Source organism: Oncorhynchus keta, chromosome 18 (assembly GCF_023373465.1).
Source record: "Oncorhynchus keta strain PuntledgeMale-10-30-2019 chromosome 18, Oket_V2, whole genome shotgun sequence".
In the NCBI taxonomy this organism is placed as follows: domain Eukaryota; kingdom Metazoa; phylum Chordata; class Actinopteri; order Salmoniformes; family Salmonidae; genus Oncorhynchus; species Oncorhynchus keta.
In genome coordinates this window covers 21,557,730-21,585,652 of record NC_068438.1, presented here as the reverse complement: position 1 = coordinate 21,585,652, position 27,923 = coordinate 21,557,730, and the positions used below count along the sequence as shown (strand labels likewise).

Genomic DNA, 27,923 nt, shown 5'->3' with positions numbered 1-27,923 from the left:
TATGGACTGCAAAGGGAAACCCAGCCACGAGCTGCCCAGTGACGCGAGCCCACCAGACAGGCTAAATGCCTTTCATGCTCGCTTCGAGGCAAGCAACACTGAAGCACCAGCTGTTCTGGACAGCTGTGTGATCTCGCTCTCCATAGCTGATGTGAGCAAGACCTTTTAAACAGGTCAACATTAACAAGGCTGCGGGGCCAGAAGGATTACCAGGACGTGTACTCTGAGCATGGTGGACCAACTGGCAAGTGTCTTCACTTTACATTTTCAACCTCTCCCTGACCGACTCTGTTATACCTACATGTTTCAAGCAGACCACCATAGTCCTTGTGCCCAAGAAATCAACAGTAACCTGCCTAAATTACTACCGCCCCTTAGCACTCATGTCGGTAGCCATGAAGTGCTTTGAAAGGCTGGTCATGGCTCACATCAATACCATCATCACACTGCCCTTTCCCACCTGGACAAAAGGAACACCTATGTGAGAATGCTGTTCATTGACTACAGCTCAGCGTTCAACACCATAGTGCCTACAAAGCTCATCACTAAGCTAAGGACCCTATGACTAAACTCGTCCCTCTGCAACTGGATTCTGGACTCTGCCCCCAGGTGGTAAGGGTAGGCAACAGCACATCTGCCACGCTGATCCTCAACACGGAGGCCCCTCAGGGGTGCGTGCTTAGTCCCCTCCTGTACTCCCTGTTCACCCACGACTGTGTGGCCAAGCACGACTCCAACATCATTATTAAGTTTGCTGACAACACAACGGTGGTGGCCTGATCACCGACAACGATGAGACATCCTATAGGGAGGAGGTCAGAGACCTGGCAGTGTGGTGCAAGGACAACCACCTCTCCCTCAATGTGAGCAAGACAAAGGAGCTGACTGTGGAGAACAGGAAAAGGAGGGTCGAACAGTCCCCCATTAACATCGGGGCTGTAGTGGAGCGGGTCGTGGGATTACATTTCCTTGATGTCCACATCATCTACAACAAACTATCATGGTCCAAAAACACCAAGAAAGTTGTGAAGAGTGCACAAAAATGCCTTTTCCCCCTCTGGAGACTGAAAAGATTTGGCATGGGTCCCCAGATCCTCAAAGGGTTCTACAGCTGCACCATCGAGAGTATCCTGACCGGTTGCATCAGCGCTTGGTATGGCAACTGCTCAGAATCCGACCGTTAGGCGCTACAGAGGGTAATGCCTTCTGCCCAGTACATCACTGTGGCCAAGCTTCTTGCCATCCCTGTTCTCTCTGCTACCGCACAACAAGAAGTACCGGAGCGCCAAGTCTCGGTTCAAAAGACTTCTTTACAGCTTCTACCCCCAAGCCATTTGTAAGTCGCTCTGGATAAGAGCGTCTGCTAAATGACTTAAATGTAAATGTAAGTAAGACTGCCAAATAATAAAATTGCACCCCGGACTATTTACATTGACCCCACCCCCATTTGTTTGTACACTGCTGCTGCTCGCTGTTTGTTTATCTATGCATAGTCACTTTACCCCTACCTACATGTACAAATGACCTTGACTAACCTGTACCTCCGCACATTGACTCGGTACCAGTACCCCCTGTATATAGCCTCGTTGTTGTTATTTTATTGTTACTTATTATTTAATTTTGTGTTACTTGTTATTTAATTTTTCACTTAAGAAAATATTTACTAAATAAACAAATCTCTTTCTTGAACTGCATTGTTGGTTAAGGGCTTGTAAATCAACATTTCACAGTAACACGGTAAGGTACCTGTGATACCTGTTGTATTCAGCGCATGTGACAAATACAATTTGATATAGTTATGTATATTATTTTAAGGCTACATTCCCCTCTCTTAAGTGTAAATTCACCACACCATTAATAGACAGTTCCAAGCGTGAAATGGCCAGCACTTGGCCATTGGATTACTTTTACCAACAACCTGAAGTGACCCTCGACAGGATAGAGTAGGTGACCCAGTTCCTCACTGACTTTACCCTCGTCACTAGCTATGTGTGTGTGAGCGCTGTGTTTGTGTCACTGAGGCTGAGAAAGAAAAGGAGGAAATGGAGAATGGATAGAGAAAATATACTGTAAGAGGGAGAGACTGATGAGTGAGACTGGTCTGGTTTGTTTTCTTCAGCCACAGATCTGCCACCGCTGGCACTCTGATACCATCTTAATGCCAGCCGCTCTGCTCCTCCACGCTCGCACGCACTCATGGAGGGAACACAACACACACACTAGACCAGAGACTATGAAGTCATTCTCCCTGCTTGACTTGAGAGGGCTCTCAAAATACACACTCACAACAACAAATGCCTCCAAGCCAAGACCATCCTGAGTTCAATCCCGAGCACTTAGGTTCTCACATTTGAATGGCCCAGGAAACAAAATGTAAATGTTAGTCCTGGTTCCTGGTGAAACATTGGAGTGATGTACTGCAGATACAGATCAATATAGGTCATTCTGGAAACTGTGTTTGTGTTGTCCCTGCAGTGCCCTCCATGCCGCAGTCTGACTCGGGTGCTGGTAGAATCATATCGCACTGTGAAGGAATCGGGTCAGAAGTTTGAGATGGTGTTCGTCAGCGCTGACAGGTGAGACTCGATACACGTATACACACTGTCTCGCGCTCTCTCTGTTGCTCTCTCGCTATGCCATTAGAACACAGGAGTGATGGTTGCTGATAATGGGCCTATGTAGATATTCCATAAAAAATCTGCTTTTTACAGCTACAATAGTAATTTACAACATGAACAATGTCTAGCCTGTATTTCTGGTCCATGTGATGTTATTTCAATGGACAAACATTTGAATCGACTGAATAAACAGAGTTGTTTTGTGTTTGTCAACCAACGCAGGTCGGAGGAGTCCTTTCAGCAGTACTTCAGTGAGATGCCTTGGTTGGCAGTCCCATACTCAGACGAGGCCCGACGATCACGACTCAACAGACTCTTCGGAATACAAGGTACAACACTATCTCTGATGTCTCCTCCTGTACTCATATACTGTAGTCCTCCTGGACATGAGGCTCAGAGTGAGTATCAAACACTAACTGTCTGGCCAAATTATGTGTTGATGTGGAGAAGCGGCCTAATGGCAGCCAGCTCTACTGTGTGCTGTTCTGTGCTGGGTAAGGAACAATGAACAGATAGCCCTCAAGCTAAAGGAATGTGGGCTGGTAATCAAGTTTACTGTCCCGCTCACTGAGTAAGGGTCATTTCTCTCTCTCGCTCTGCCTTTTTTTCCTTCTTCCCAAGGCTTTTTTTCTATAACCTACCCCCCACCCCCGTCTCTCGCTAATGCCCCCACCATCAAGTCTGTCTGTCCGTCCGTCCACAGGGGAGAAGTGTGGTTGTAGTCAAGGTGTTGGCTCATTGCCTTTTCTGCCTGAATGTTAAGAATGCTTGCAGGACTAGTCGATACTGCCCCGCTTCCCCAATCAAACCCCTGTTCTTCACACTGGCCCCCACCCATCACCACACACACCCTTCCTCCCAGCCAAACACACACTATGCACTCTGTCTGTTTCTGATAAGGCTGTTTTAATACGGCAGTGAGATTGTAATCTGAAAGACTGTGGGAGAGAAAGGGGTCGGGCGTTATGAAAAATCTCCTGAACAGGGAACGCAGCGGGAGTCTGAGCAGAGAAATGGATGAAGAGAGAGAGAGCAGAGGCAGGTCAGAGCCTCTGAGGGACTTTAAGCTCCTCCATACCACACAGATAAACAGTGGGAGAGAGACAGCCATATGTGGTGAGAGTAACTAGAAAACATGGAAGAATAGGAGGGTGAGGTGGCAGAGTAGCAAGATCTTCAATTCATGATTGTTCTCTCCCTGTTTCCATCTTTCTCACTTTCTTTTTTCCTCTCTCCCACCCTCCCTCCCCAGGTATTCCCACCCTTATTCTGCTGGACACGGAAGGTCACATGATCACGCGACAGGGCCGTGTGGAGGTGCTGAATGACCCAGAGTGTCGACTCTTCCCCTGGCACCCCAGGCCCGTACTGGAGCTCAGCGAGTCCAACGCCGTGCAGCTCCACGAGGGGCCCTGCCTCGTGCTCTTTGTGGGTGAGTAGATGAGTGGATGACCATTTCAATTTCAGTCCCTACCGTGCACCTCCACGAGAGGCCCTACCTCGTGCTCTTTGTGGAGCATTCAGTGCTGGTTTCTACCAAAACAATCCTTTAGACTATGTAGAGTAGTACATTCTAAAGAATATCGTGCAAGTAGTAAAAGTGAACAGATCAGTTGTAAGGCCGCATGCTATTTTAAATTTTGAGAACATGCAAGAGTAGGGTAGAGAGAAGGATGAGAAGAAAATGGTCTGTCTGTCTGTTAAGCTGTTAGCAGTGAGAGAGATGGCAGAGATGGATGCCATGCTCTGCTAAGTGGCTCAGGCCAAAGTGGACAGGACAGCCAGCAGGCCAGACGACACAATAATAAAGCAATGTGAGAATGGAGTGACCGGGTGCACACTGATGACCTCAGGCCACCCTAAGATCAGATCCAAAGGGCTCAACCACAGACCATCTGCTCTCCTCCGTTTGCCTCCTCACTCATCTGCTCATCTGTCCATTCACTCACCTCGTCTCCTCCTTTTGTCTCCTCACTCATCTGTACATCTGTCTGTTCACTCTTCCCCTCTCTCCTCCCGTCCTGCACATTCTTTCTCTCCTTTTTCTCATGGCTGTTTTTCTTTCTCTCTTCATCCTGTCCCCTCTCTCTGGCCTTTCTCTCTTCATCCTGTCCTCTTGCTGGCCTTTCTCTCTTCATCCTGTCCTCTCGTTAGCCTTTCTCTCTTCATCCTCTCTCTGGTCTTTCTCTCTTCATCCTGTCCTCTCTCTGTTCTTTCTCTCTTCATCCTGTCCTCTTGCTGGCCTTTCTCTCTTCATCCTGTCCTCTCGTTAGCCTTTCTCTCTTCATCCTCTCTCTGGTCTTTCTCTCTTCATCCTGTCCTCTCTCTGTTCTTTCTCTCTGCATCCTGTCCTCTCGCTGGCCTTTCTCTCTTCATCCTGTCCCCTCTCTCTGGTCTTTCTCTCTTCATCCTGGCCTTTCTCTCTTCATCCTGTCCTCTCTCTGTTCTTTCTCTCTTCATCCTGTCCTCTCTCTCTGGTCTTTCTCTCTTCATCCTGTCCCCTCTCTCTGGTCTTTCTCTCTTCATCCTGTCCCCTCTCTCTGGCCTTTCTCTCTTCATCCTGTCCCCTCTCTCTGGCCTTTCTCTCTTCATCCTGTCCCCTCTCTCTGGTCTTTCTCTCTTCATCCTGTCCCCTCTCTCTGGCCTTTCTCTTCATCCTGTCCCCTCTCTCTGGCCTTTCTCTCTTCATCCTGTCCCCTCTCTCTGGCCTTTCTCTCTTCATCCTGTCCCCTCTCTCTGGCCTTTCTCTCTTCATCCTGTCCCCTCTCTCTGGCCTTTCTCTCTTCATCCTGTCCCCTCTCTCTGGTCTTCATGCATTCACACCTAGTTTTCGCTCTCCTCTCTCTCTCTCTCTCACACACACATTATCTCTCTCAACCTTTACTCTTTATCCTATTTTCATACATTTGACACCTGTGTTTCTCTCTTGTTCAGATGCGGAGGAGGAGGGAGAGCTGGAGCCGGCGAAGGAGCTGATCCAGCCAATTGCAGAGAAGATCATGGCTAAGTACAAAGCCAAAGAGGAAGAGACACCACTGCTCTTCTTCGTGGCTGGAGAGGTTAGATAGTGGACACATGCACACGCACACATACACCTCCAGCTGACCTAGATGAGAATATTCACACCTGATGAAATCTGTCTTCACTTTTGGTGTTTTAGTTGTTTTGCATTCTTGTCTTGTGTACTGTACATCTCTACTGTGGGCATCTGTCTCTGTGTGTGATTGCTTGTTGCTATGCTCTGGTATGATGTTCCATCTGCTTTAGTTATCACATATCATAATCCTCTGGTAGAGAACACCAACCGACACACAAATGTGTGTGTGTGTTGGGGTGGCAGGTAGCCTAGTGGTTAGAGGGTTGGGCCAGTAACCGAAAGGTTGCCGAATTGAATCCCCGAGCTGACATGGTCAAAATCTGTCGTTCTGCCCCTGAACAAGGCAGTTAACCCACTGTTTCTAGGCCGTCATTGTACATAAGAATTTGTTCTCAATTGACTTGCCTAGTTAAATAAAGGTTAAATAAAAAAATATATATAAAAAAATAAGCTACAGTATAATATCAGAGGGGCAGTTTGAGGGATGAAACCCTCTTTCACTTTTATGTGAGACACACCACACGGCCCATGGCCCAGAATTCAGCTGGCCGTCTGTCTGATGATAGCTGTTCTCCCTCTATCCGCAGAACAGCTGTGCACCTCTCCCTCCCGAATCCTCTATCTCCCCCTCCATCCTTCCGCCAGCCCTCAGTGCAGGAGGGATCATGGAATTATCTTAACTCTTGTTATCTCTTGTTTTTCCTTCTCATCCTTTCTGGAACTTGTGGAGTTAGCAGCAGGGGCAGCCATAATTACTAGATTAGCTAGCTCCCCTTCTCCTCCTCTCCCCTGCTCACAGGGTTCAGAGCTCGGGGAGGTCAGGATGCTGTCCCATGTCAGATGGTCTAGGTTTCAGCCATGGGGGACTGCACAGGTGCTCCCTCTCTGTCCTGTCTGACCATCTGCCTGGCTGCCTGAGGCCACACGGCTCTCATGACAGCCTTGAAATGCCACGGCCACAGACAGACCGAAGGACTGACGCGTTCACATGTCACAGACAGGCGCTGGGGCTAAGACAAGATACTAAGATCTCTTCTTTACCGTTCACTTGTTTTGGGGATTTATTGCATATTAAATGGTATTTCTGTTCATTTGGACTCGACCCATTCTAATGAATGCTTTCAAGGTGCATGTTCAATCTGGCACCCCTGGTAGTCTATAGCAGGCAGGTACAGTATTCTTCTCATCGTCTGGGTTACATGTAGCTGGATCTTCACCAGCATTGGATCTGTTCCAGACTGGGATAGTCCCAGATGGCACCCAACTCCCTATATAGTGCATTACTTTTTACCAGAGCTCTATGGGGAATAGGGTACCATTTTGGATGCAGCCTGTGTATACCCTGTTAGATATCACTCCCTGCCATGGACCCATTGGGCTCTCTTATGCCCATTGGGCTCTGTTATATTGGGCTCTCTGTTATACATGATGAACCCCCATGCAGCCTACAGGGCCCTGGCCTGGTTGAGGCCTGCCTGCATGTGGCTAGACCAGGCCCTGTCTGCCAGCTGCTGGGGAAGGTTTATCAGTGAGACAGCATTATGCTGGCAGACCCACAGGGAGAGCCTGGCCTGCAGAAAATGAGGGGATCTCATTACCACGCTATGTCACACAGGGGCTGAGAGAAACTGACTGGCAACCTACAGTAGGACAATTGGAAGACACCCTATTCTCACAGAAAATGAATGGGGATTGATTGATGTGTGATTGCAATAAAGATGTCTACTGTAATTTATAAATGTTTCTATCAGTACACTACATGACCAAAAGTATGTGGACAACTGCTCGTCAAAAATCTCATTCCAAAATCTTGGGCATTAATATGGAGTTGGTCCCCCCTTTGCTGCTATAACAGCCTCCACTCTTCGAGGAAAGCTTTCCACTAGATGTTGGAACATTGCTGCGGGGACTTGCTTCAATTCAGCCACGAGCATTAGTGAGGTCGGGCTCTGATGTTGGTCGATTCAGCCTGGCTCGCAGTAGGTACTCACAATTCATCCCAAAGGTGTTTGATGGGGTTGAGGCCAGGGCACTAAGCAGGCTAGTCAAGTTCTCTCTTTATGTAGTGTTGTCTCTTGTCGTGATGTGTGTTTTGCCCTATATTTATTTTAAATCACAGCCCCCATCCCTGCAGGAGGTATTTTGCCTTTTGGTAGGCTGTCATTGTAAATAAGAATGTGTTCTTGACTGACTTGCCTAGTTAAATAAAGGTCCAATTAAAAATCGCATTTAAAAAAGTTATTCCACACCGATCTCGACAAACCATTTCTGTATGGACCTTGCTTTGTGCACAGGGGCATTTTCATGCTGAAACAGGAAAGGGCCTTCCCCAAACTGTTGCCACAAAGTTGGAAGCAGAGAATCGTCTACAATGTCATTGTATGCTGTAGTGTTAAGATTTCCCTTCACTGGAACAAAGGGGCCCGAACCATGAAAAACAGCCCCAGACCATTAATTCCTCCATCAAATTTTAGTTGGCACTATGCATTTGGGCAGGTAGCATTCTCCTGGCATCCACCAAACACAGATTCCAATGGCAGCGAGCTTTACAATACTCCAGCCAACACTTGGCATTGGGCATGATGATCTTAGGCTTGTGTGCGGCTGCTCAGTAATGGGAACTCATTACATGAAACTCCCGACGAACAGTTCTTGTGCTGATTTTGCTTCCGTCTCTCTCCTTGCCCCTACTTGGACATGAACCAGGGAACCTCTGCACACATAGACAACAGCCACTCTCAAAGCATCATTACCCAAGGGGAACAACTACTTCAAGGTCTCAGCGAGTGACGTCACCGATTGAAACGCTAACTCGCTAGCCATTTCACATCGGTTACACTCACCCCCCTTTTGACATCCTCCTTTTCCGCAGCAACCAGTGATCTGGGTCAACAGCATCAATCTGACAGTATTGCTTCCATCCCTCTCCTCGCCCCTACCTGGGCTCGAACCAGGGATCCTCTGCACACATAGAAACGCTATTAGCGCGCACCCCACCAACTAGCTAGCCATTTCACATCGGTTACATCCACATACTTTTGTGTATATTATGTTTTATTTTATTGACTGTATTTTCTATATAATTGACTCAATGGGATATTTAGGGTCTAGTTGTCTTCGCGATTTGGACGAATATTTGTCAAATTTGAACACCTTTATTTAACTAGGCAAGTCAGTTAAGAACACATTCTTATTTTCAATGACGGCCTAGGAACGGTGGGTTAACTGCCTTGTTCAGGGGCAGAACAACAGATTTTTACCTTGTCAGCTCGGGGATTCAATCTTGCAACCTTACGGTTAACTAGTCCAACTCTCTAACCACCTGCCTTACATTGCACTCCACAAGGAGCCTGCCTGTTATGCGAATGCAGTAAGAAGCCAAGGTAAGTTGCTAGCTAGCATTAAACTTATCTTATGACAAACAATCAATCAATCATAAATCACTAGTTAACTACACGTGGTTGATATTACTAGTTTATCTAGCGTTTCCTGTGTTGCACATAATCGGTGCGCATTCTCGAAAAAGGACTGACGTTGCGCCAACGTGTACCTAACCATTAACATTAATGCCTTTCTTAAAATCAATACACAAGTATATATTTTTAAACCTGCATATTTAGTTAATATTGCCTGCTAACATTCATTTATTTTAACTAGGGATAATGTGTCACTTCTCTTGCAGTCAGGGTATATGCAGCAGTTTGGGCCAAGTGGCTCGTTGCGAACTGTGTGAAGACTATTTCTTCCTAACAAAGACAGCCAACTTCGCCAAACGGGGGATGATTTAACAAAAGCGCATTTGCGGAAAAAAGCACAATCGTTGCACGATTGTACCTAACCATAAACATCAATGCCTTTCTTAAAATCAATACACAGACGTATTTTTAAACCTGCATATTTAGCTAAAAGAAAACCAGGTTAGCAGGCAATATTAACCAGGTGAAATTGAGTCACTTCTCTTGCGTTCATTGCAAGCAGAGTCGGGGTATATGCAACAGTTTGGGCCTCCTGGCTCGCTGAGAACTAATTTGCCCGAATTATATGTAATTATGACATACCATTGAAGGTTGTACAATGTAACAGGAATATTTAGACCGATGGATGCCACCCGTTAGATAAAATACAGAACGGTTCCGTATTTCGCTGAAAGAATAAACGTTTTGTTTGAGATTATAGTTTCCGGATTCGACCATATTAATGACCTAAGGCTCGTATTTCTGTGTTATTATGTTATAATTAAGTCTATGATTTGATAGAGCAGTCTGACTGAGCGATGGTAGGCACAAGCAGGCTCGTAAGCATTCATTCAAACAGCACTTTCGTGCGTTTTGCCAGCAGCTCTTTGTTGTGCTTCAAGCATTGCGCTGTTTGACTTCAAGCCTATCAACTCCCGAGATTAGGCTGGTGTAACCGATGTGAAATGGCTAGCTAGTTAGTGGGGTGCCCGCTAATAGTGTTTCAAACGTCACTCACTCTGAGACTTGAAGTAGTTGTTCCCCTTGCTCTACAAGGGCCGCAGCTCTTGTGGAGCGATGGGTAACGCTGCTTCGAAGGTGGCTGTTGTCGATGTCTTCCTGGTTCGAGCCCAGGTAGGAGCGAGGAGAGGGACAGAAACTATACTGTTACACTGGCAATACTAAAGTGCCTATAAGAACATCCAATAGTCAAAGGTATATGAAATACAAATAGTATAGAGAGAAATAGTCCTATAATATCTACAACCTAAAACTTCTTACCTGGGAATATTGAAGACTTGTGCTAAAAGGAACCACCAGCTTTCATATGTTCTGAGCAAGGAACTTAAACGTTAGCTTTCTTACATGGCACATATTGCAGTTTTACTTTCTTCTCCAACACTTTGTTTTTGCATTATCTAAACCAAATTGAACATGTTTCATTATTTACTTGAGGCTAAATTGATTTTATTGATGTATTATATTAAGTATTGTTGTAATTGTCATTATTACAAATACATAAATAAAAATTGGCCGATTTTTAATCGGTATCAGCTTTTTTTGGTCCTCCAATCATCTGTATCGGCGTTGAAAAATCATAAATCGGTCGACTTCTACCTGACATTGTGCAGCAGTAGGTTCCATACGGTAAACACACACACAAGCCTTATCACGGCAGTCAGTCAGTGACTGCAGGCCAGACATAGCAGAGCGACTCTTTGTGTTCAGAACTGGGCTGGAGAGGGCGGGGGCTGGCCTCTCTCTCTGTCTCCCTTCTTTCACGGCTGGACTGGTTGCTTCTTATGAAGAACAGTTTACACAGGGTTAGCAGCCACACAAAGGAAGATGCAAGACTTCCCACAGAGAAGAAGACAGCCAGGGAGATTACATATCTTCATATCTAAGAGGCTGGGAGGCCACGCTGACAGACTCCTCTGTGGTTTCTCTTTCTGTGGTTCCTTTCTAAGGCGATGCCCGAGGATGTATCTTCAATCTGAGCTTGCAAGAGAAGCCTTAAAGGAGGATGTGTGGAGTCAGATTTTTAAAGCTTGAGAATGTAGCTTGTGGCTACATGAATCATCCTCATAAGTGTAGCAATTACTTTCATTTGATATTTTTATGAACTTTAATAGGTTTAAGACTCAATGTTCTGTTCCTAGATCACATTTTAGAGATTCAGAAGAATTGAGCTCTCCAGATTTTACATGCCACAGGATAACTCAACTGTTCTGCTAGCATGTTTACAACAAGTTGAAGTCAAACTTTGTTGGCATACATACTTGTACATTTTAAGTAGCTAATCGACCAAGCTGCTCTTTGAGAGGTCTGAGAGCTGATAGTGCAGTTTAATACATTTTTAGTTTGAATCGTTTTACTGCCATTTTGCCAGATGACAGGAATGTTAGTCCAAAAACAGAAAACATTTGAAAAGCTGTGATTTAATGAGTGCCAATCTTGTGACAGTGCCACCCTGTGGTCGTTTCCTGTAACATATGTATTTTTTAAATAATCTTTTCCATATGAAATTGTTCTATCTTCGATCTCTTCCAAGCCTCTCTCACCCAGAGGGCTTAGTTGAGGGGAAGTCAGCTCATCCTGTCATGAGGAAGCAAGAGACCATCTCAGTCGTCGTTAGATACTAGTCTGGCGGCATGTAGCCTAGCAGTTAAGAGCGTTGGTGCCTGTCAGTGCCCTTGAGGAAGGCACTTAACACTAATTTCTTCTGTAAGTCGCTCTGGATAAGAGCATCTGCTAAATGACAGAGCTGAAATGTGCGACCTCTCATAAATCAACAAAAGTCTTGACTGACTGGAACTAATGCAGCTTTGTTGATTTACGAACTGAAATGACATGCTATTGCAAGTATTGCCAAAAAGTGCCTGTTATTTTCTCTCTGAATAATTGATTGCCCCTCCAAGTGAGTGGGCTGGGGAGCTGCTGCCTGTCTGCTGTGGTGTTATAGTGAGTTATTCCTGCTGTCTTATGATTCAAGGCCCCATCTGTAATTCCCATTTGTTAAATGGTGAGATCAAGCCTGGGATCTGTGTTTGAGGGCTTGTAAAAAGACATTCAGGTAGTGACATAGTTGTCGTCAAAGCTCCACCACACGCCCTTTTATACTATTCCTCACCAGGCATGAAGGAATACAACACTCCCTCTTTCTTTCTCCCTCCCTCCCACGCATACACTATTCAAACACGCTGTGATGTGTGTCTGAAGCTTCCCAGCCTTGTAGTCCTTGAGTGAGGCTTTGGAGGGATGATGTTGGACCCCCCCGCCCCCAAGAGTAGGGTGCATGATGGAACCCTGGCTAGCTGGGCACACTGCCTGCAGGAGGAGAGAGAGAGAGGAGAGGTCCCCAGTCTTCAAAACCAAGCAGACATTGAGACTATCACCTTGAGTTGTGAATGAGTAATATTAAGTGGCATAGTTCATCTTGTGTGCTGTCCCAGTTTTATTACCAATATCAAGTCATAACTGATTGAAGCAATTGTTTTTATATTCAGTCATAAGGATGTTAGTAGTTATCTAGCAATTGCTTTTGCATGACACACAGGATAAACTGTTGTTGATAATATGTAGACTAGTCTACTTCACGTGTGATTATCATACAACTTATTTCCCAGGCATAATTGCTACCGCATATAGACAGGTTTAACAGAGTCAGCTGGTAGGCAAGATTGTCATATGATCATGACTGACCCATCTGTGTTCCCAGGATGACATGAGTGACTCCCTGCGTGACTACACCAACCTCCCAGAGGCAGCACCCCTGCTCACCATCCTGGACATGTCTGCCCGGGCCAAGTACGTTAAGGACGTGGAGGAGATCACAACGGCCGTGGTGGAGACCTTTGTCCAAGACTTCCTGGCTGAGAAGCTCAAACCAGAGCCCATTTAGAGAGCACACCTAGCCTGTATCCCAAATGGCATCCTATTCCCTATATAGTGCACTACTTTTGAAAAGCAATGCACTATATAGGGGACAGGGTGCCATTTGGGGGACACACCTAGAAACCTACGGGACCGAAACCCATAACCTCCAAACCCTGACCTCCCAGTTACCACCACCAGCCTCCTCTCCCCCCTTTCTGTCAGAGGAAGTTCTCACTTTTTACAGACATTACCTTTTTTTAGACATGTCTTTCTCGCATGGAGTCTTCTCCTTCTCCTGTGGTGCCTTGCATTGACTACAGCCCCTACAGTAATATGGAGATTCTGTTGCTTTTTTGCTTCCAATAGCTTTTTTTTAAATCAGTTTCATTATTAGCATTTCTTGAAACTAGAAGAAACCACACAATGTTGACCCAATGGACTTGACATGTCACAATGTCTCTTTATTACCTTTGCTGAACCCACATTGCTTTTGTTTTCCAAAATGTGCTGAGAAAGAATAAAATGATTGCAACAAATTTTCTAAGTTCTATAGTTGTAATTTACAAATATGCAGTGCAGAAAATGTCCTGAACTTCAGTTTAATGGAACTGTCTTATTGTTCTTCTGTTTTAAAGGTGCTGCATAAATGTTAAGATTTCCCTGGTTTAAAAGGTCATTTTGTTTTGTATTGCGTCTGGCTTTGTGTGTCATGGGATTTCAAATACTATTCACTTGTCTTGTTCTACAATGAAGTGAGTGATAGTCAGCTCTACCCAATTGTTAAGTTTCCATCTCAACCACCATGACATTTAAGAGGATTTTCTGTGAAGGTCCCATCTATTGAAAAGGCCAGATATTTTTGAAGGCACAAAAATGGCATTAAAATCCACCTTAGCAACTAAGTGTTGGATGTATGAATTCACATTTGTCACTCCCTGGTTGTCTCTAGTCATGACTTCACAGCCATTAAAATTCACTGTTAAGCACAATTGTCTTATGTTGTCAACTTCCTCTATCCATGAGGCCAGTTTTATTCCATTGGGAGCAAATGTATTTTAGACAGTATTAGCTCGGTATCACTTCTACATGTGTGCATTATTTATATACAATGACTCCAGAAATGTAGTTTCCATTTATATTTTAAAAAACAAAATCAATTGTGTTCTTTGATGTCAGGCATTTGTACACAACCCATATGTTTACAGTATAAGAAAAAAGTATTTCACACCTTTCACATGCAGTTCACACCTTTCACATGCAGTACTGTTTTTTTAACCGTACAACTTCATAACATACAGTAAATGGTCTCAGAAGTTGCTTCAGGTGCCACCTTGTGGTTACTATGATAATTGCTTTCGGGCCTGTTAGATTGACAGATTTCCCTTGCTAAACAGACATTTAGCACATGACTGCTTAATCTCTATACTGGACATCTTGCATGGCAGCAGTTTACAGTCAACTGACAGGAAATCTAGAGGCCAACTGCATGTGGAGCGGCAGGGTAGCCTACTGGTTAGAGCGTTGGACTAGTAACCGGAAGGTTGCAAGTTCAAATCCCGAGCTGACAAATCTGTCGTTCTGCCCCTGAACAGGCACTATTCCTAGGCCATCATTTAAAATAAGAACTTGTTCTTAATTGACTTGCCTAGTTAAATAGAGGTGAAATAAAAAATAAAATAAAAAAGTGGAGACTAAGTGAAGCTTCTAAAGCCACACTGGCAGGAATGTTGGAAGACAATAGAGGAAATATGCAGACAGGAAAGAACACAGAATTTCCACAATGTGAAATGTCACTCATTTTACTTCACTTATTAGCTGAGAGTTGAATATGGAAATTAAATCCATCCATATGATTCAGTCTGACATGATGAGGTGCAGCCAAGAATGTATGCATGGAAAAAGTGACCAACACCAGGAATAACATGTCCATTACACTCCAAATGGATTCCAATGGACGGATCATGGAAATTGCACCTTAGACTTAGCTTTCCTCCCAGACATCTCCATTAGGTTCAACAGTTGCCTTCTGCCTTCAAATAGGAGAATGCTGGCTGCCATGGCTGAGTTGAGACTGTCCACTCCAGGGACAACAGGGATAAACAGTCTTTGACCGGCAGTTCTCTCAGCTAATTGGACAGCCTCTAGACTCAGTCCATGAGTCTCTCCACCTATCACAAGACCAGTGTTCCCCTGAGCCCAGCCCTCATGGTACAACTTGGTCTTCACTCTTGGAAGTGACAGTTCGGAATCTAAATCTGATTCATATTCCTTATAGTCGAAATCTGATTCATATTCCGTATAGCGCATGTCTTTACAATTAGGCCTGCTACTCACCCATCCATATTCCCCCATCTTTGAAGGTTTGTTGGACTGGTTTGCTTCCTCAGCTACTTCTCTCTCAGAGCCACCGCAGTTATCTGCCACGTGGACAGTCACCAACTTTGGCAGCTGGTTTTGAATGTCGTCCCAGTCCAAGCTGGAGAAGATGGGAAGGCGGAAATGGGCACCCATCGCTGCTCGCAGCACCTTAGGTTCCCAAGCGTCCACACAACCTGTGAAAATAGACATACACAAGATACTTAGTGAAAGACACATTCAGAGTAGTGCACAGGTTTATACACAGCAATTCCTCACTATCAGCTCCACTCGAAATGGCATCATTGACTTGGATTATGCCCATTCCCAGTTTATCATCATGACATACCCTTGGTGAGCAGGACATTGTGGCAGCCTGCAGCAACTGCACAGCGCAGGATGGTGCCCAGGTTCCCAGGGTCCCGCACGTTGTCGCAGATCAGGGACAACGGCACAGACTGACCACGCTGGTCCTGAGGGAATGTCAGCCGGGATGGGTCTGGCCGAGAAAATATGGCTACAAGGGGTAGGCGTTGTCAATATACAGTACTTATTCTCAACAATATATATGTAGAACTTCAAAAGCATTCTGAAATGAAAACATGCAGCACATCATACCTATCACTCCTTGTGGAGCTACAAGATCAGACCAGATCTTGATGTCCTCAAACTTGACTTTGACCAGAGTGGCCCTCTTCAGTTTGTCCAAGGGGAGATCACACAGTCTGTCCACAGAACTGAAGAACACCATCTGAGGGTTGGCTCCAGCAGCCAGGGCATCGCAGATCAGGCGTCTCCCCTCCAACAGGATCTTACCCTGGTGCTCCCGAAACGTCCTGGAGCAAGCCACACTCACTACCCTCCTGGGAGATGGAGAGAGAGGAAAAGAGGTCATGATATCTGGGCTGAACATCAGCTAACAAACTAAGCCTACATGCAAACATACATAACAGTCCCGTAGTTACAAGAAATCTACTGTCCACTATAATTAAATAGGATATATTCACTCAAAATATAACATAAGGTCGATAGCCAACATGCACTGAGACTTACGCCAATCTTTTGTCACCAGGTAAGGCCCTTTCGAATTTGAGGCCACCTAGTTGGTCCTTCAGATTGGTTGTATGTTCCGACGTTGTGGATGCATTGCCATTTCTGGCACTCCATGACATGCTGCTAACACGTTTATTAGTGGTCTCGTTTTTTAAAATGGCGTTGACAGTGGACTCCCTCATTTTGGACGCAACTTTTTGAGACTGCTTGTTGACTATTTGACCTGACCTCTGTTTCGATGTTGGAGAGGTCGTCTCACTATCAGGATACAACACCTTCACAGGCCTCCTTTTCAATGCTCGCACGTATCTCTTTGAATCTACGATACAGTCGTTACTTTTTTTCAGAATATTACTTCGTCCCGCTACAAGAATATGCCAAAACATGCCTCCCACGAACGCCGCCATATTTGCTACAACAGCAAGAAGAGAGTGTGATAACGTTCGACAGTATGACGATTGGTTGGTTTATACCATTATAAAGGGGGGTAATCCAAGTAAAACATATTTTATGTTGGTAATACTGCTTTGTAAAATAATATTAGATGCTTAACTTTTAATTTAAATACTCCTCGTTATCTTGAGATAGATTTTGGATCTGCGATTGAGTTGCAAATAATTTTAAGTGTACGTAAAATGTTGTCTTCCGTAGAATCGATACCAGAGCAATCGATTGCAAGGCTCCTCAATGGACGTAAACAAACTGAGCGTGATTTATAATCGTATAGTACGTAGCAAACTCACCGGGTGAACATGGCTTTGAGTCGAGCCTTGCATTTTGTTTTCAAAGTGGGTGACAGAAGCAAAACGGCCACCTTTTACCGAGATGTGCTCGGCATGAAGGTACCTGTTCAGCTCTTTCGTAGAACATCCTCAAACATTGCACAGAGTGTACCACTGTTGCATTATTTTGTTATGATTGTTCTTCAATGTTGTTCATTGTTCTGTAAACACGTCATTGGGGACAAGATCACTGTTTTGTCAAAATCAATGATTTCATTTCAGATTTTGCGTCACGAAGAGTTTGAAGAAGGATGCAAGGCCACTTGTAATGGGTAGGCAGGCTGTCAACTTTACTGTTCAAACCTCTCCTTGAAACGGACTTTGGTCTGTAAACACCTCTTGTGAAAATGGATTGTTTGAATTACTTGTGTAACAATACGGTCACTCCTTCTCTCATATGATGCCCTACTTACTTGCTTGTGTGAGTTAAGCCCTTATGATGGAAAATGGAGCAAGACAATGGTCGGCTTTGGTCCAGAAGATGATCACTTTGCTGCTGAGCTGACCTACAATTATGGAGTGGGAGAATATCGCCTTGGCAATGACTTCCTGGTAAGTGAATGGTTGTTCATGAACAACCATATGTATATTCTTTTTAACCCAATCCTAACTAAATTTCAGGGTCTAACTCTGCAGTCTAGCCAGGCTGTCAGTAATGCTAAGCGGCTTGGTTGGCCCCTCACTGAGGTTGGAAAGGCCCTCTATCTGGCTGAGGCTCCAGGAGGTTATCGCTTCTACCTGGTGGACAAAGAACAGCCTCCAAATGGTGGGTCAACATTGCTTTGCACAGAAGATCATTGCTGTAGTATACTGTAAAGTAGAGCAGTAGATCATAGTAGACCATGTTTATTTTAAAGTCCAGGAGGAGATGAATTAACCTGGGTACCAGTCTGTTTGTGCCATCATGCCAATCCTTGCCATGCCATGTTTGGCTTGCATGGAGTAGGCAAGAGCACAAACAGCTCTGGAACCAGTCTAGATATGAATACTCCTTATATTCAGGTAACTGACAAAATAAAGTAAACACTAACATAGTGTTTTAATAGGGTGTTGAGTCCCCACAACCTGACAGAACAGCTTCAATGCACCTTGGCATAGATTCTACAAGTGTCTGGAACTTATTGGAGGGATGTGACCTTCATTCTTCTACAAGAAATTCCATCATTTGGTGTTTTGTTGATGGTGGTGGAAAATGCTCTCTCAGGCACCACTCCAGAATATCCCATAAGTGTTCAATAGGGTTGAGATCTGGTGACTGACACACACACCCACCCCTTTAAAACCCCTATGCTCCTTTGATAGCCCTCTTTCAAAGTCACAGATTAAATGTATTTATATAGCCCTTCTTACATCAGCTGATATCTCACAGTGCTGTACAGAAACCCAGCCTAAAACCCCAAACAGCAAGCAATGCAGGTGTAGAAGCACGGTGGCTAGGAAAAACTCCCTAGAAAGGCCAAAACCTAGGAAGAAACCTAGAGGAACCAGGCTATGAGGGGTGGCCAGTCCTCATCTGGCTGTGCCAGGTGGAGATAACAGAACATGGCCACAATGTTCATAAATGACCAGCATGGTCAAATAATAATAATCACAGTAGTTGTCGAGGGTGCAGCAAGTCAGCACCTCAGGAGTAAATGTCAGTTGGCTTTTCATAGCCGATCATTAAGAGTATCTCTACCGCTCCTGCTGTCTCTAGAGAGTTGAAAACAGCAGGTCTGGGACAGGTAGCACGTTCAGGGTTCCATAGGCAGGCAGAAAATTTGAAACTGGAGCAGCAGCACGGCCAGGTGGACTGGGGACAGCAAGGAGTCATCATGCCAGGTAGTCCTGAGGCATGGTCCTAGGGCTCAGGTCCTCAGAGAGAGAAAGAGAGAATTAGAGAGAGCATAGTTAAATTCACACAGGACACCGGATAAGACAGGAGAAGTACTCCAGATATAACAAACTGACCCTAGCCCCCTGACACATAAACTACTGCAGCATAAATACTGGAGGCTGAGACAGAAGGGGCCAGGAGACACTGTGGCCCCATCCGATGATACCCCCGGACAGGGCCAAACAGGAAGGATATAACCCCACCCACTTAGCCAAAGCACAGCCCCAACACTACTAGAGGGATGTCTTCAGCCACCAACTTACCATCCTGAGACAATGCAGAGTATAACCCACAAAGATCTCCGCCACGGCACAACCCAAGGGGGGAGCGCCAACCCAGACAGGAAGATCACATCAGTGACTCAACCCACTCAAGTGACGCACCCCTCCTAGGGACGGCATGAAAGAGCACCAGTAAGCCAGTGACTCAGCCCCTGTAATAGGGTTAGAGGTAGAGAATCCCAGTGGAGAGAGGGGAACCGGCCAGGCAGAGACAGCAAGGGCGGTTCGTTGCAACAGAGCCTTTCCGTTCACCTTCACACTCCTGGGCCAGACTACACTCAATCATATGACCCACTGAAGAGTTGAGTCTTCAGTAAAGACAGATCTCTTCTGCTAGCCATGGTAGCCAAAATAAGGGGCAATTGAGCATTTTTATACGTGACCCTAAGCATGATGGGATGTTAATTGCTTAATTAACTCAGGAACCCCACCTGTTTGCAAGCACCTGCTTTCAGAATACTTTGTGTCCCTCGTTTCCTTTCATTTGGCATGTACCTGTATATTGTGAATGTTTATCTGTTTTTCACTTGGTTAAAGATCCTGTACAGAAGGTGTGTCTGGCAGTGTCTGATCTGCAGAAATCAACACACTACTGGTCCTCCCTTTTGGGGATGAAGGTGATAGAGAGACATGAGGAGAAGACTGTGCTGATGGGATTTGCAGACACTCAGGTCCGTGGTGGTACCTTAATTGGGGGGAATGAACTCGTGGTAATGGATGAGGTGGAATGGTATCAAATACATCAAACAAAAGGTTTCCATGTGGTTGATGCCATTCCATTTGCTCCGTTACGGACATTATGAGCCTTCCTCCCCTCAGCAACCTCCTGTGTTCTACACTTAGAATGCGACTGGGTTTTTGCATGAATTGATAAGATGGTGCTAATGCTAGGTGTGTGTTTTTCTCTATATTTGCAGTGTAAACTAGAGCTTCACAACATTAGTGGGACAGTAGATCATGGGACAGCCTTCGGGCGGATAGCGTTCTCTTGTCCACGTGAGCAGGTGAAGTAATAGATCCTTTTCCAGTACATGACACACTGACGTCACGCGCAGATGCGCCCGACTCTTGGCCGCAGTAAGAAAGCCATCGCCATCTGTGCCCATTCAACAAAGACTTTTTTGGGTTCTCATACGCATACAGTTATGTTTTGATTCTTGCTTGAACAGTCACTACGATTATATTTGGTTGTGATCTTAGCAAAATAACTATTTTGGATGCAGCAGTTGTTAGCTACAATACTAACGCTCATTGATACAGGCTGTAGCAAAAGCTAGCCAAAGAGCCATTTTACTGGTTGAAGGTCAGAGACAAAGTTCTGGAGAAGTACAAACAGTTCAGGGACAAAGTTCTGGAGTTGGGTCATAAAAAAATATCCAAAACTTTGAACATCCCATGGAGCACCATTAATTCCATTATTTAAAAAATGAAAAGAATATGGCACAACAAACCTGCCAAGAGAGGGCTGCCCACCAAATCTCATGGACCATGCAAGGAGGGCATTAATCAGAGAGGCGACAAAGACGAAAGATAACCCTGAAGGAGCTGTAAAGCTCCACAACGGAGATTGGAGTATCTGTCCATAGGACCGCTTTACGGAAGTGGCCAGAAAAAAGCCATTGCTTAAATTTAAAAAATAAGCAAACACGTTTGGTGTTTGCCAAAGGGCATGTGGGAGACTCCCCAAACATATGGAAGAAGGTACTCTGGTTAGATGAGACTAAAATTGAGCTTTTTGGCCATCAAGGACAACGCTATGTCTGGCGCAAATCCAACACCTCTCATCACCCTGAGAACACCATCGGCAGGGACCGGGAAACTGGTCCGAATTGAAGGAATGATGGGTGGTGCTATGTACAGGGAGATTCTTGAGGGAAAACTGTTTCAGTCTTCCAGAGATTTGACACTGGGACAGAGGTTCACCTTCCAACAGGACAATGACCCTAAGCATACTGCTAAAGCAACACTTGAGTGGTTTAAGGGGAAACATTTAAATGTTTTGAAATGGCTAGTCAAAGCCCAGACCTCAATCCAATTGAGAATCTGTGGTATGATTTAAAGATTGCTGTACGCCAGCGGAACCCATCCAACTTGAAGGAGCTGGAGCAGTTTTGCCTTGAAGAATGGGCAAAAACCCTAGTGGCTAGATGTGCCAAACTTATAGACACCCCTAGAGACTTGCAGCTGTAATTGCTGCAAAAGGCGGCTTTACAAAGTACTGACTTTGGAGGGGGGGTGAATAGTTATGCACGCTCAAGTTTTCATAATTTTTTTGTCTTTTATTTCTTGTTTGTTTCACAAATATTTTGCATCTTCAACGTGGTAGGCATGTTGTGTAAATCAAATGATACAAAACCCCAAAAATCCATTTTAATACCAGGTTGTAATGCAACAAAGTAGGAAAAATGCCAACGGGGGTGAATACTTTCGTAAGTCACTGTAAATAGAGGCTATTTTTTTCTGGTGTTCTATAAAAACTCCCCCTTGTTCTGCCACCAACTTGCGCACATCGCCCTTGTGCGGCAAAGTTAGCAAAACAAAGTGGTCTATACAATGCTTTAAATTCTTAAATTATTTGCCCCAACTGATTCTTTACATACATGCACACAGAAAGCAATATTCAACTATTTGTTTTATTATTTTTAGTTGGCAGATCTTGAAGCCCTGATGACAAAAGAGAACCAGAAAATCCTTACTCCCTTGGTTAGCCTGGACACCCCTGGGAAGGCAACAGTAGAAGTGGTCATTTTGGCTGATCCAGTGAGTGCCTTACAAAATTATTAACATGGGTAGACTTGATTCATTATAAATTCTCACATAACTGTGGTCATCTGTCTTCTAGGATGCCCATGAGATCTGCTTTGTGGGAGATGAGGCATTCAGACAACTCTCCCAGATGGACCCCAGTGGAAATGCGTTGCTGGATAAGGTTGGTATTTAGAAATATTATACAAATTAAACAATACTTTTCATTATCGCAGAGTACATGCTCTTAATCTTTTACCCTAATTTATTTTCAGGCTATGGCTGAAGATAAAAGCGATGACTGGTTTGCCAAGCACAACAAGCAGAAGGCTTCAGCATAAGTGCGAAGAACATAGCTTAGCCATCATGGGTCTTCTGGACATTTCCAACCTTTTGCCCCATATATGGCATTACCCTTCCAGCGGCACAATGTCAGTAGATTTTACTCAACCAGAAGTATTATTTTGAGATGCTTAGAATGAGACTGAAAGTGTAGCTGTATTTGAGTCATACTGTGGCAGACGCTTGATGATCATAAACCACTTATATTAACCTTGTTTGTGTATGCATTGAAAATAATTGTACCTCTTCAGCTCAATGACATGAGTAAAACACGAATACTTGTGACTTCATGAGAACAGTGCATTTATGGTGAAGAGTAATATCCATGTGAAGTCCTCACACTGCCAAATTGTAGGTAAAGTTATGTGAAATGTGCAGATATTGGTGGGCGGCCCTTGGTTGAAAAAACAATGAAACGAGGGGGTATATGCATATCTCTTGTGGTGTAGAAGCTGTGTCATGTCATGCTCATTGAACTATAAAATGGGAAAATCAAACTGAGCAATATAAAAAGGGGATGGCATTAACATTTTCTTGAAGATGGGAGAACTGCCTCACCTTTGCTAACAACTCACTCCAACTATCATTTTTTAGTGATCCCCTTTCTTTGGCATGAGATGAATGACACTGAATAAGAAAGTGTCTAGTTCATTTTTAAACTGCTGTTCTTGAGTGGTTATGCTGCATAATAAAGGGAGAAACATAGTAAATAATTGTTCACTGATTGAAAAGGATTAAGTGCAATATGGCTAGGTGAAAGGTGGGTTGAGTGTGAGGCGTTTGGTATTCCGGGTTACAAATTAGTGGACCATTGACTTTTTTTTTCTCATTGCGTCTCTGTTTACAGTGTAGACAACACACCTAGAAGATGATGCTGATGCTGCTTTGCCACTGAAAATGTAATGAAGATAAGAACCCTCCGGGCGGGATGAGAACATTTGACACATTCAGATGTTCGACAAGGTGAAAAGGGGATAATACTTGTTAGCTAGCCCCCTAATTACCAAGTTTGCCAACATTGGTTTCAATTGACGCGGTAGCTAGCTAATGTTACGAGGCTATTTACCTAGCCAACTAACGTTAGTTAGCTAATAACTGACTACTGTTAATGATGTGAGTATAGTTAGCTAACTCGGTACTCGAAGCGGTGAACCATTGCTAGCGTTCCATATTTCTTAGCCAGCTAGCTAACGTTATCGTTTCCTTCAAACTTTTTTTGTGACAGGTACTGAAGCAAGTTAGCGAACGTTAGCTTACCACAGTCTGGCCCTAGAGCTAGCAAAGTGTAACTTATCAGATTTTACAGACAAGACAAGGTTCGGGCTCTGCTCAATCAGTGGCCCGCCCCTGTGAATAGTCATGGGTTATAAAACTTTTCAGACACACCCTTCTCGCTCCACTATATAAAGCCTTGACGACAATATAACCTCCTGTTCCGAGGATGTGAGGACTACGGTCCGATGTCAGAATGGTTCAGATAATAACTACAGAACAAAGCCAACATCAGCGTGAGCTTTGGTTGCGAATGGTATGAACTTTGAACTCTTATTGAGTTTGTTGAGTTTATTTTTATTTACAGGGACAGTGCACATTAATCAACGTTTCAGTAAAAGTGCCGGTTTTAGCCAGCCGGCTAATTTTCAACTGCAGTCCCTGGAAAGGTTATTAAAAACAATTACAATACAGACAATAGCAACATAGGACAAGCAAGACATAGCATACAGACAGAGCAACATAGGACAAGCAAGACGTAGCATACAGACAGAGCAACATAGGACAAGCAAGACGTAGCATACAGACCCCGCCCTGTGCAACTGGGTACTGGACTTCCTGACGGGCCGCCCCCAGGTGGTGAGGGTAGGCAACAACATCTCCTCCCCGCTGATCCTCAACACGGGGGCCCCACAAGGGTGCGTTCTGAGCCCTCTCCTGTACTCCCTGTTCACCCACGACTGCGTGGCCACGCACGCCTCCAACTCAATCATCAAGTTTGCGGACGACACAACAGTGGTAGGCTTGATTACCAACAACGACGAGACGACCTACAGGGAGGAGGTGAGGGCCCTCGGAGTGTGGTGTCAGGAAAATAACCTCACACTCAACGTCAACAAAACAAGACTCTTTGTAGTTTTTAAGAAAGGTAGAGTCGGGCCCAAACACATCTTTGGCTTTAGAGGTCTTTAGTGAGCTAATCACCTTGTTCACCTTTGACTCAGAAACCTCCCTTATGATGAAGACAGGTTGAGCATCATTTACTAGCACTGAGCCCAAGAAACCAGTGGATGGGTTCTGTGTCAGTACCCTGACAGGGTCAATAAAGTAGGAATTGAAGGCTATTGCGATTTTGACTGCATCCTGTGTTAGATTGTTATTCACCATGATTTCTAGTCTTTTTGCAGTGTTACTATGGTCTTTCCCTGTTAACTTTTTTAGATTCTCCCAGATCAGTTTAGAATTTCCCTTTGCTTCACCAATTATGTTAATAAAAAAGTTTGCCTTGGCCTGTCTGATTTCTTTCATCACCTTATTTCTCGACATGGTAAACCTATGTCTGTCATGCTCTAAATTGGATCTTAGGGCTATTTTTAGAGCATAATCTCGTTCTTTCATCAATTTCCAGATTTCTCCATTTAGCCAAGGAAGAGTGCTCTTTTGGCCAGGTTTGGATTTGATTTTCTTTAGGAAACCATTTATTGTAGTCTGGATTGTGGATAGAAAAACCTGACAATCAGCTTCCACGTCTGTATAGGACAAGTGATCATTCCAGTTAATTCCCTTAATTTGCTTTTTCAAAATAGCTCAATTCACTCTTAGGTCTTAGTTGATCCGGCTTTCTAACAGTAGAGAGGTTAAACCTGCTCTTAGACAGCTTTCTGGCTATAAGTGTCAGATTATGATCAGATAGCGCAGTAACCATATTGAATGATTTAGTCACTCTCTCTGGTTTATTACTGAACACCAAATCAATCTGTGTTTTAGAGCAACAAGTCACCCTGGTTGGCCCTTTAACTAGCTGTGTAAGGTCAAAGGTATTAGTGATCCGTTTGTGGGTTTTCCTACAAAACTTGTCTTCATAATTAATGTTAAAATCTCCCATTAAGATTACCTCGTTCCCAAAGTCACATTCCCTAAGCATGTTATTAAACTGATCAAAAAACACACTTTTGGTGGAAGGTGGTCTATACATTCCAATAAGGGTAAAATACACTTGGGGAGACAGTGTAACGTTCAGGCCAATACATTCTAGTTCATTATCACATGACCACTCAATTTGTTTACATCGGATATGTTCTTTATTGTAAATCATCACACCCCCTCCTCTTCCTTCAGTCCTGTCTCTCCTGAAAACATTGTAGCCAGGCTCAATCAAAGCAGCATATGGAGAGGTTTTATGGAGCCATGTCTCTGAGAGGCAGAGTTAGTCAAGGTTGGAGCCTGTGAGTAGATGTTGAATTTGGTCACTTTTTGGAATGACACTACGCATGTTCAAGTGCCCCCCTAGTAGTCCCTTGGGCTTAGCTCGTGGGTCCCAGATGACTCGAGAGTGATTGACACCCCACATATGCTCTCTCTAATTCTCTCTTTCTTTCTCTCTCTCTCTCGGAGGACCTGAGCCCAAGGACCGTGCCCCAGGACGACCTGACATGATGACTCCTTGCTGTCCCCAGTCCACCTGACTGTGCTGCTGCTCCAGTTTCAACTGTTCTGCCTTGTTATTATTGGACCATGCTGGTCATTTATGAACATTTGAACATCTTGGCCATGTTCTGTTATAATCTCCACCCGGCACAGCCAGAAGAGGACTGGCCACCCCACATAGCCTGGTTCCTCTCTAGGTTTCTTCCTAGGTTTTGGCCTTTCTAGGGAGTTTTTCCTAGCCACCGTGCTTCTACACCTGCATTGCTTGCTGTTTGGGGTTTTAGGCTGGGTTTCTGTACAGCACTTTGAGATATCAGCTGATGTACGAAGGGCTATATAAATAAAATTTGATTGATTGATTGACACTGATGGCTGGGTTTAGGCCGTTTTGATTAGTGGCAGTTCGGTAGCGCAATTAACAATCCCTCCCGCCTGCACTGGATGCAGGGAACTAATTAAAACAGGTTGGGTACCAGAAGTAGAGTCAGGGATCGCATATAGCGATTCGGGTATGTTTGAAGAGTCCAAATCTATCCTGGAGCCGGGTGAGTCGAGAGAAACCATGGGACCATAGCAATCACCCACTTCCACAGCGGCGACGATCAGTGGACGAGGCCATCAACCGCTTTTCACTCCGGTGAGTGTGGATCGTCCACTATTCACGACAGAAGTCATACCTCCTAGCCGTTGAGTCAGCAACAGCAGCTGCAAACGAAGGGTAGGAAGGAACAGGTGCATTTCTCCGTGTTTATTTCAGGAAATAGACAGGATATGGATTTCAAGCAAACTTTTAAACCAGAACCGTGAGTGTATAAACATGTCTTAAAAACAATCTTATGACCTCATATCTCATAACATAATTGCATATCTATCAGCCTTCTTGCCCTTTGGGGCGGCAGGGTAGCCTAGTGGTTAGAGCGTTGGACTAGTAACTGAAAGGTTGCAAGTTCAAATCCCCGTGTTGACAAGGTACAAATATGTCGTTCTGCCCCTGAACAGACAGTAAACCCACTGTTCCTAGGCCGTCATTGAAATTAATAATTTGTTCTTAACTGACTTGCCTAGTTAAATAAAGGTAAATAAAGACATCAGCTGCTGTCCTTCCATATTGACTCCATCAACATGATGGTGTTAAACCTAGCCCAGACAGCAGCTGAGTGAACTGAGAGCACTTATTTCATGAAATATTTTGTGAGTAGCATTCTTATATAAACAGTTCTTTGTTGGTCCCTACCTGGGAGATAAACCGCAGGGTTGCGGGGCTAAGAGGAACCTTCCCTGACTCTCCTCCATCACAGCTCTTAGGCACCCAAGGTCTCAGAGGCTGTTGCAGGTCCACTCTCACTCTAGTCTCGCCCACACACAACGCCAGGCACCTCCTGAGAAACAAACACACAGTTCACAACCTTGTACTGTTGAATGATTCACGGGCCCTTTCACTTATTTACTTTTATTTACCTTTATTTAACTAGGCAAGTCAGTTAAGAACAAATTCTTATTTTCAATGACGGCCTAGGAACAGTGGGTTAACTGCCTGTTCAGGGGCATGGAAGGACATCAGCTGCTGTCCTTCCATATTGACTCCATCAACATGATGGTGTTAAACCTAGCCCTGTCAGAGTCTATGGTACATGACCACCTCAAGTATTGACCTACTGCTCAACCATCAGGGCAAAAGGTATTAAACCTCCACACACTCTAAAGTCATCTAAACAGATCGGTCTTATCTTGTTATCCTGACTGTTTAAATGTTCATGATTTTTCATATCAATTTCTCAAACTTTCATTACAGGTTGGCCTGGGA

At 44.5% G+C, this 27,923-nt stretch overlaps 3 protein-coding genes across 14 annotated transcripts in view; 2 read left to right on the top strand and 1 right to left on the bottom strand.

Annotated features, from left to right (window-relative positions):
• The window catches only part of nxn (nucleoredoxin), an 86,226-nt gene extending 72,191 nt beyond the window's left edge, over nucleotides 1-14,035 (top strand). The window contains exons 4-8 of the mRNA XM_035792213.2: nucleotides 2,476-2,576; nucleotides 2,841-2,947; nucleotides 3,871-4,050; nucleotides 5,553-5,677; nucleotides 12,889-14,035. Coding sequence (XP_035648106.1) covers nucleotides 2,476-2,576; nucleotides 2,841-2,947; nucleotides 3,871-4,050; nucleotides 5,553-5,677; nucleotides 12,889-13,071 — 696 coding nt within the window. The 3' untranslated portion in view covers nucleotides 13,072-14,035. The remainder of the gene's footprint in view (nucleotides 1-2,475; nucleotides 2,577-2,840; nucleotides 2,948-3,870; nucleotides 4,051-5,552; nucleotides 5,678-12,888) is intronic.
• Nucleotides 1-16,914, bottom strand: part of LOC118397453 (rRNA methyltransferase 3A, mitochondrial-like) — a 114,572-nt gene extending 97,658 nt beyond the window's left edge. For 9 of the 10 annotated variants that reach the window (XM_052467629.1, XM_052467628.1, XM_035792209.2 and 6 more), the window contains exons 1-4: nucleotides 16,455-16,914; nucleotides 16,020-16,264; nucleotides 15,751-15,918; nucleotides 15,381-15,598 (exon numbers count right to left, since the gene is read on the bottom strand). In XM_052467629.1, the coding sequence (XP_052323589.1) occupies nucleotides 15,381-15,598; nucleotides 15,751-15,918; nucleotides 16,020-16,264; nucleotides 16,455-16,861 (1,038 nt within the window). In that variant the 5' untranslated portion in view covers nucleotides 16,862-16,914. Of the gene's footprint in view, nucleotides 1-13,483; nucleotides 15,599-15,750; nucleotides 15,919-16,019; nucleotides 16,265-16,454 lie in introns of those variants that run through there. The other variant, XM_035792212.2, reaches the window with a different exon arrangement.
• Nucleotides 16,915-17,047: 133 nt separating this feature from the next.
• On the top strand, nucleotides 17,048-22,695 carry LOC118397455 (glyoxalase domain-containing protein 4-like). 3 transcript variants are annotated; one of them, XM_035792215.2, is made up of 9 exons: nucleotides 17,050-17,296; nucleotides 17,459-17,508; nucleotides 17,668-17,788; nucleotides 17,873-18,002; nucleotides 19,931-20,064; nucleotides 20,311-20,397; nucleotides 22,040-22,153; nucleotides 22,236-22,322; nucleotides 22,414-22,695. In XM_035792215.2, the coding sequence occupies exons 1-9, from the start codon at nucleotides 17,207-17,209 to the stop codon at nucleotides 22,477-22,479; spliced, it is 879 nt and encodes a 292-aa protein (XP_035648108.1). In that variant the 5' UTR covers nucleotides 17,050-17,206; the 3' UTR covers nucleotides 22,480-22,695. The 3 variants fall into 3 exon arrangements, with proteins under 3 accessions (XP_035648109.1, XP_035648108.1, XP_035648107.1); XM_035792214.2 differs by having other exon boundaries at nucleotides 17,090-17,296; nucleotides 17,858-18,002; XM_035792216.2 differs by lacking the exon at nucleotides 20,311-20,397 and having other exon boundaries at nucleotides 17,048-17,296; nucleotides 17,858-18,002.
• The last annotated feature ends 5,228 nt before the right edge of the window (nucleotides 22,696-27,923 follow it).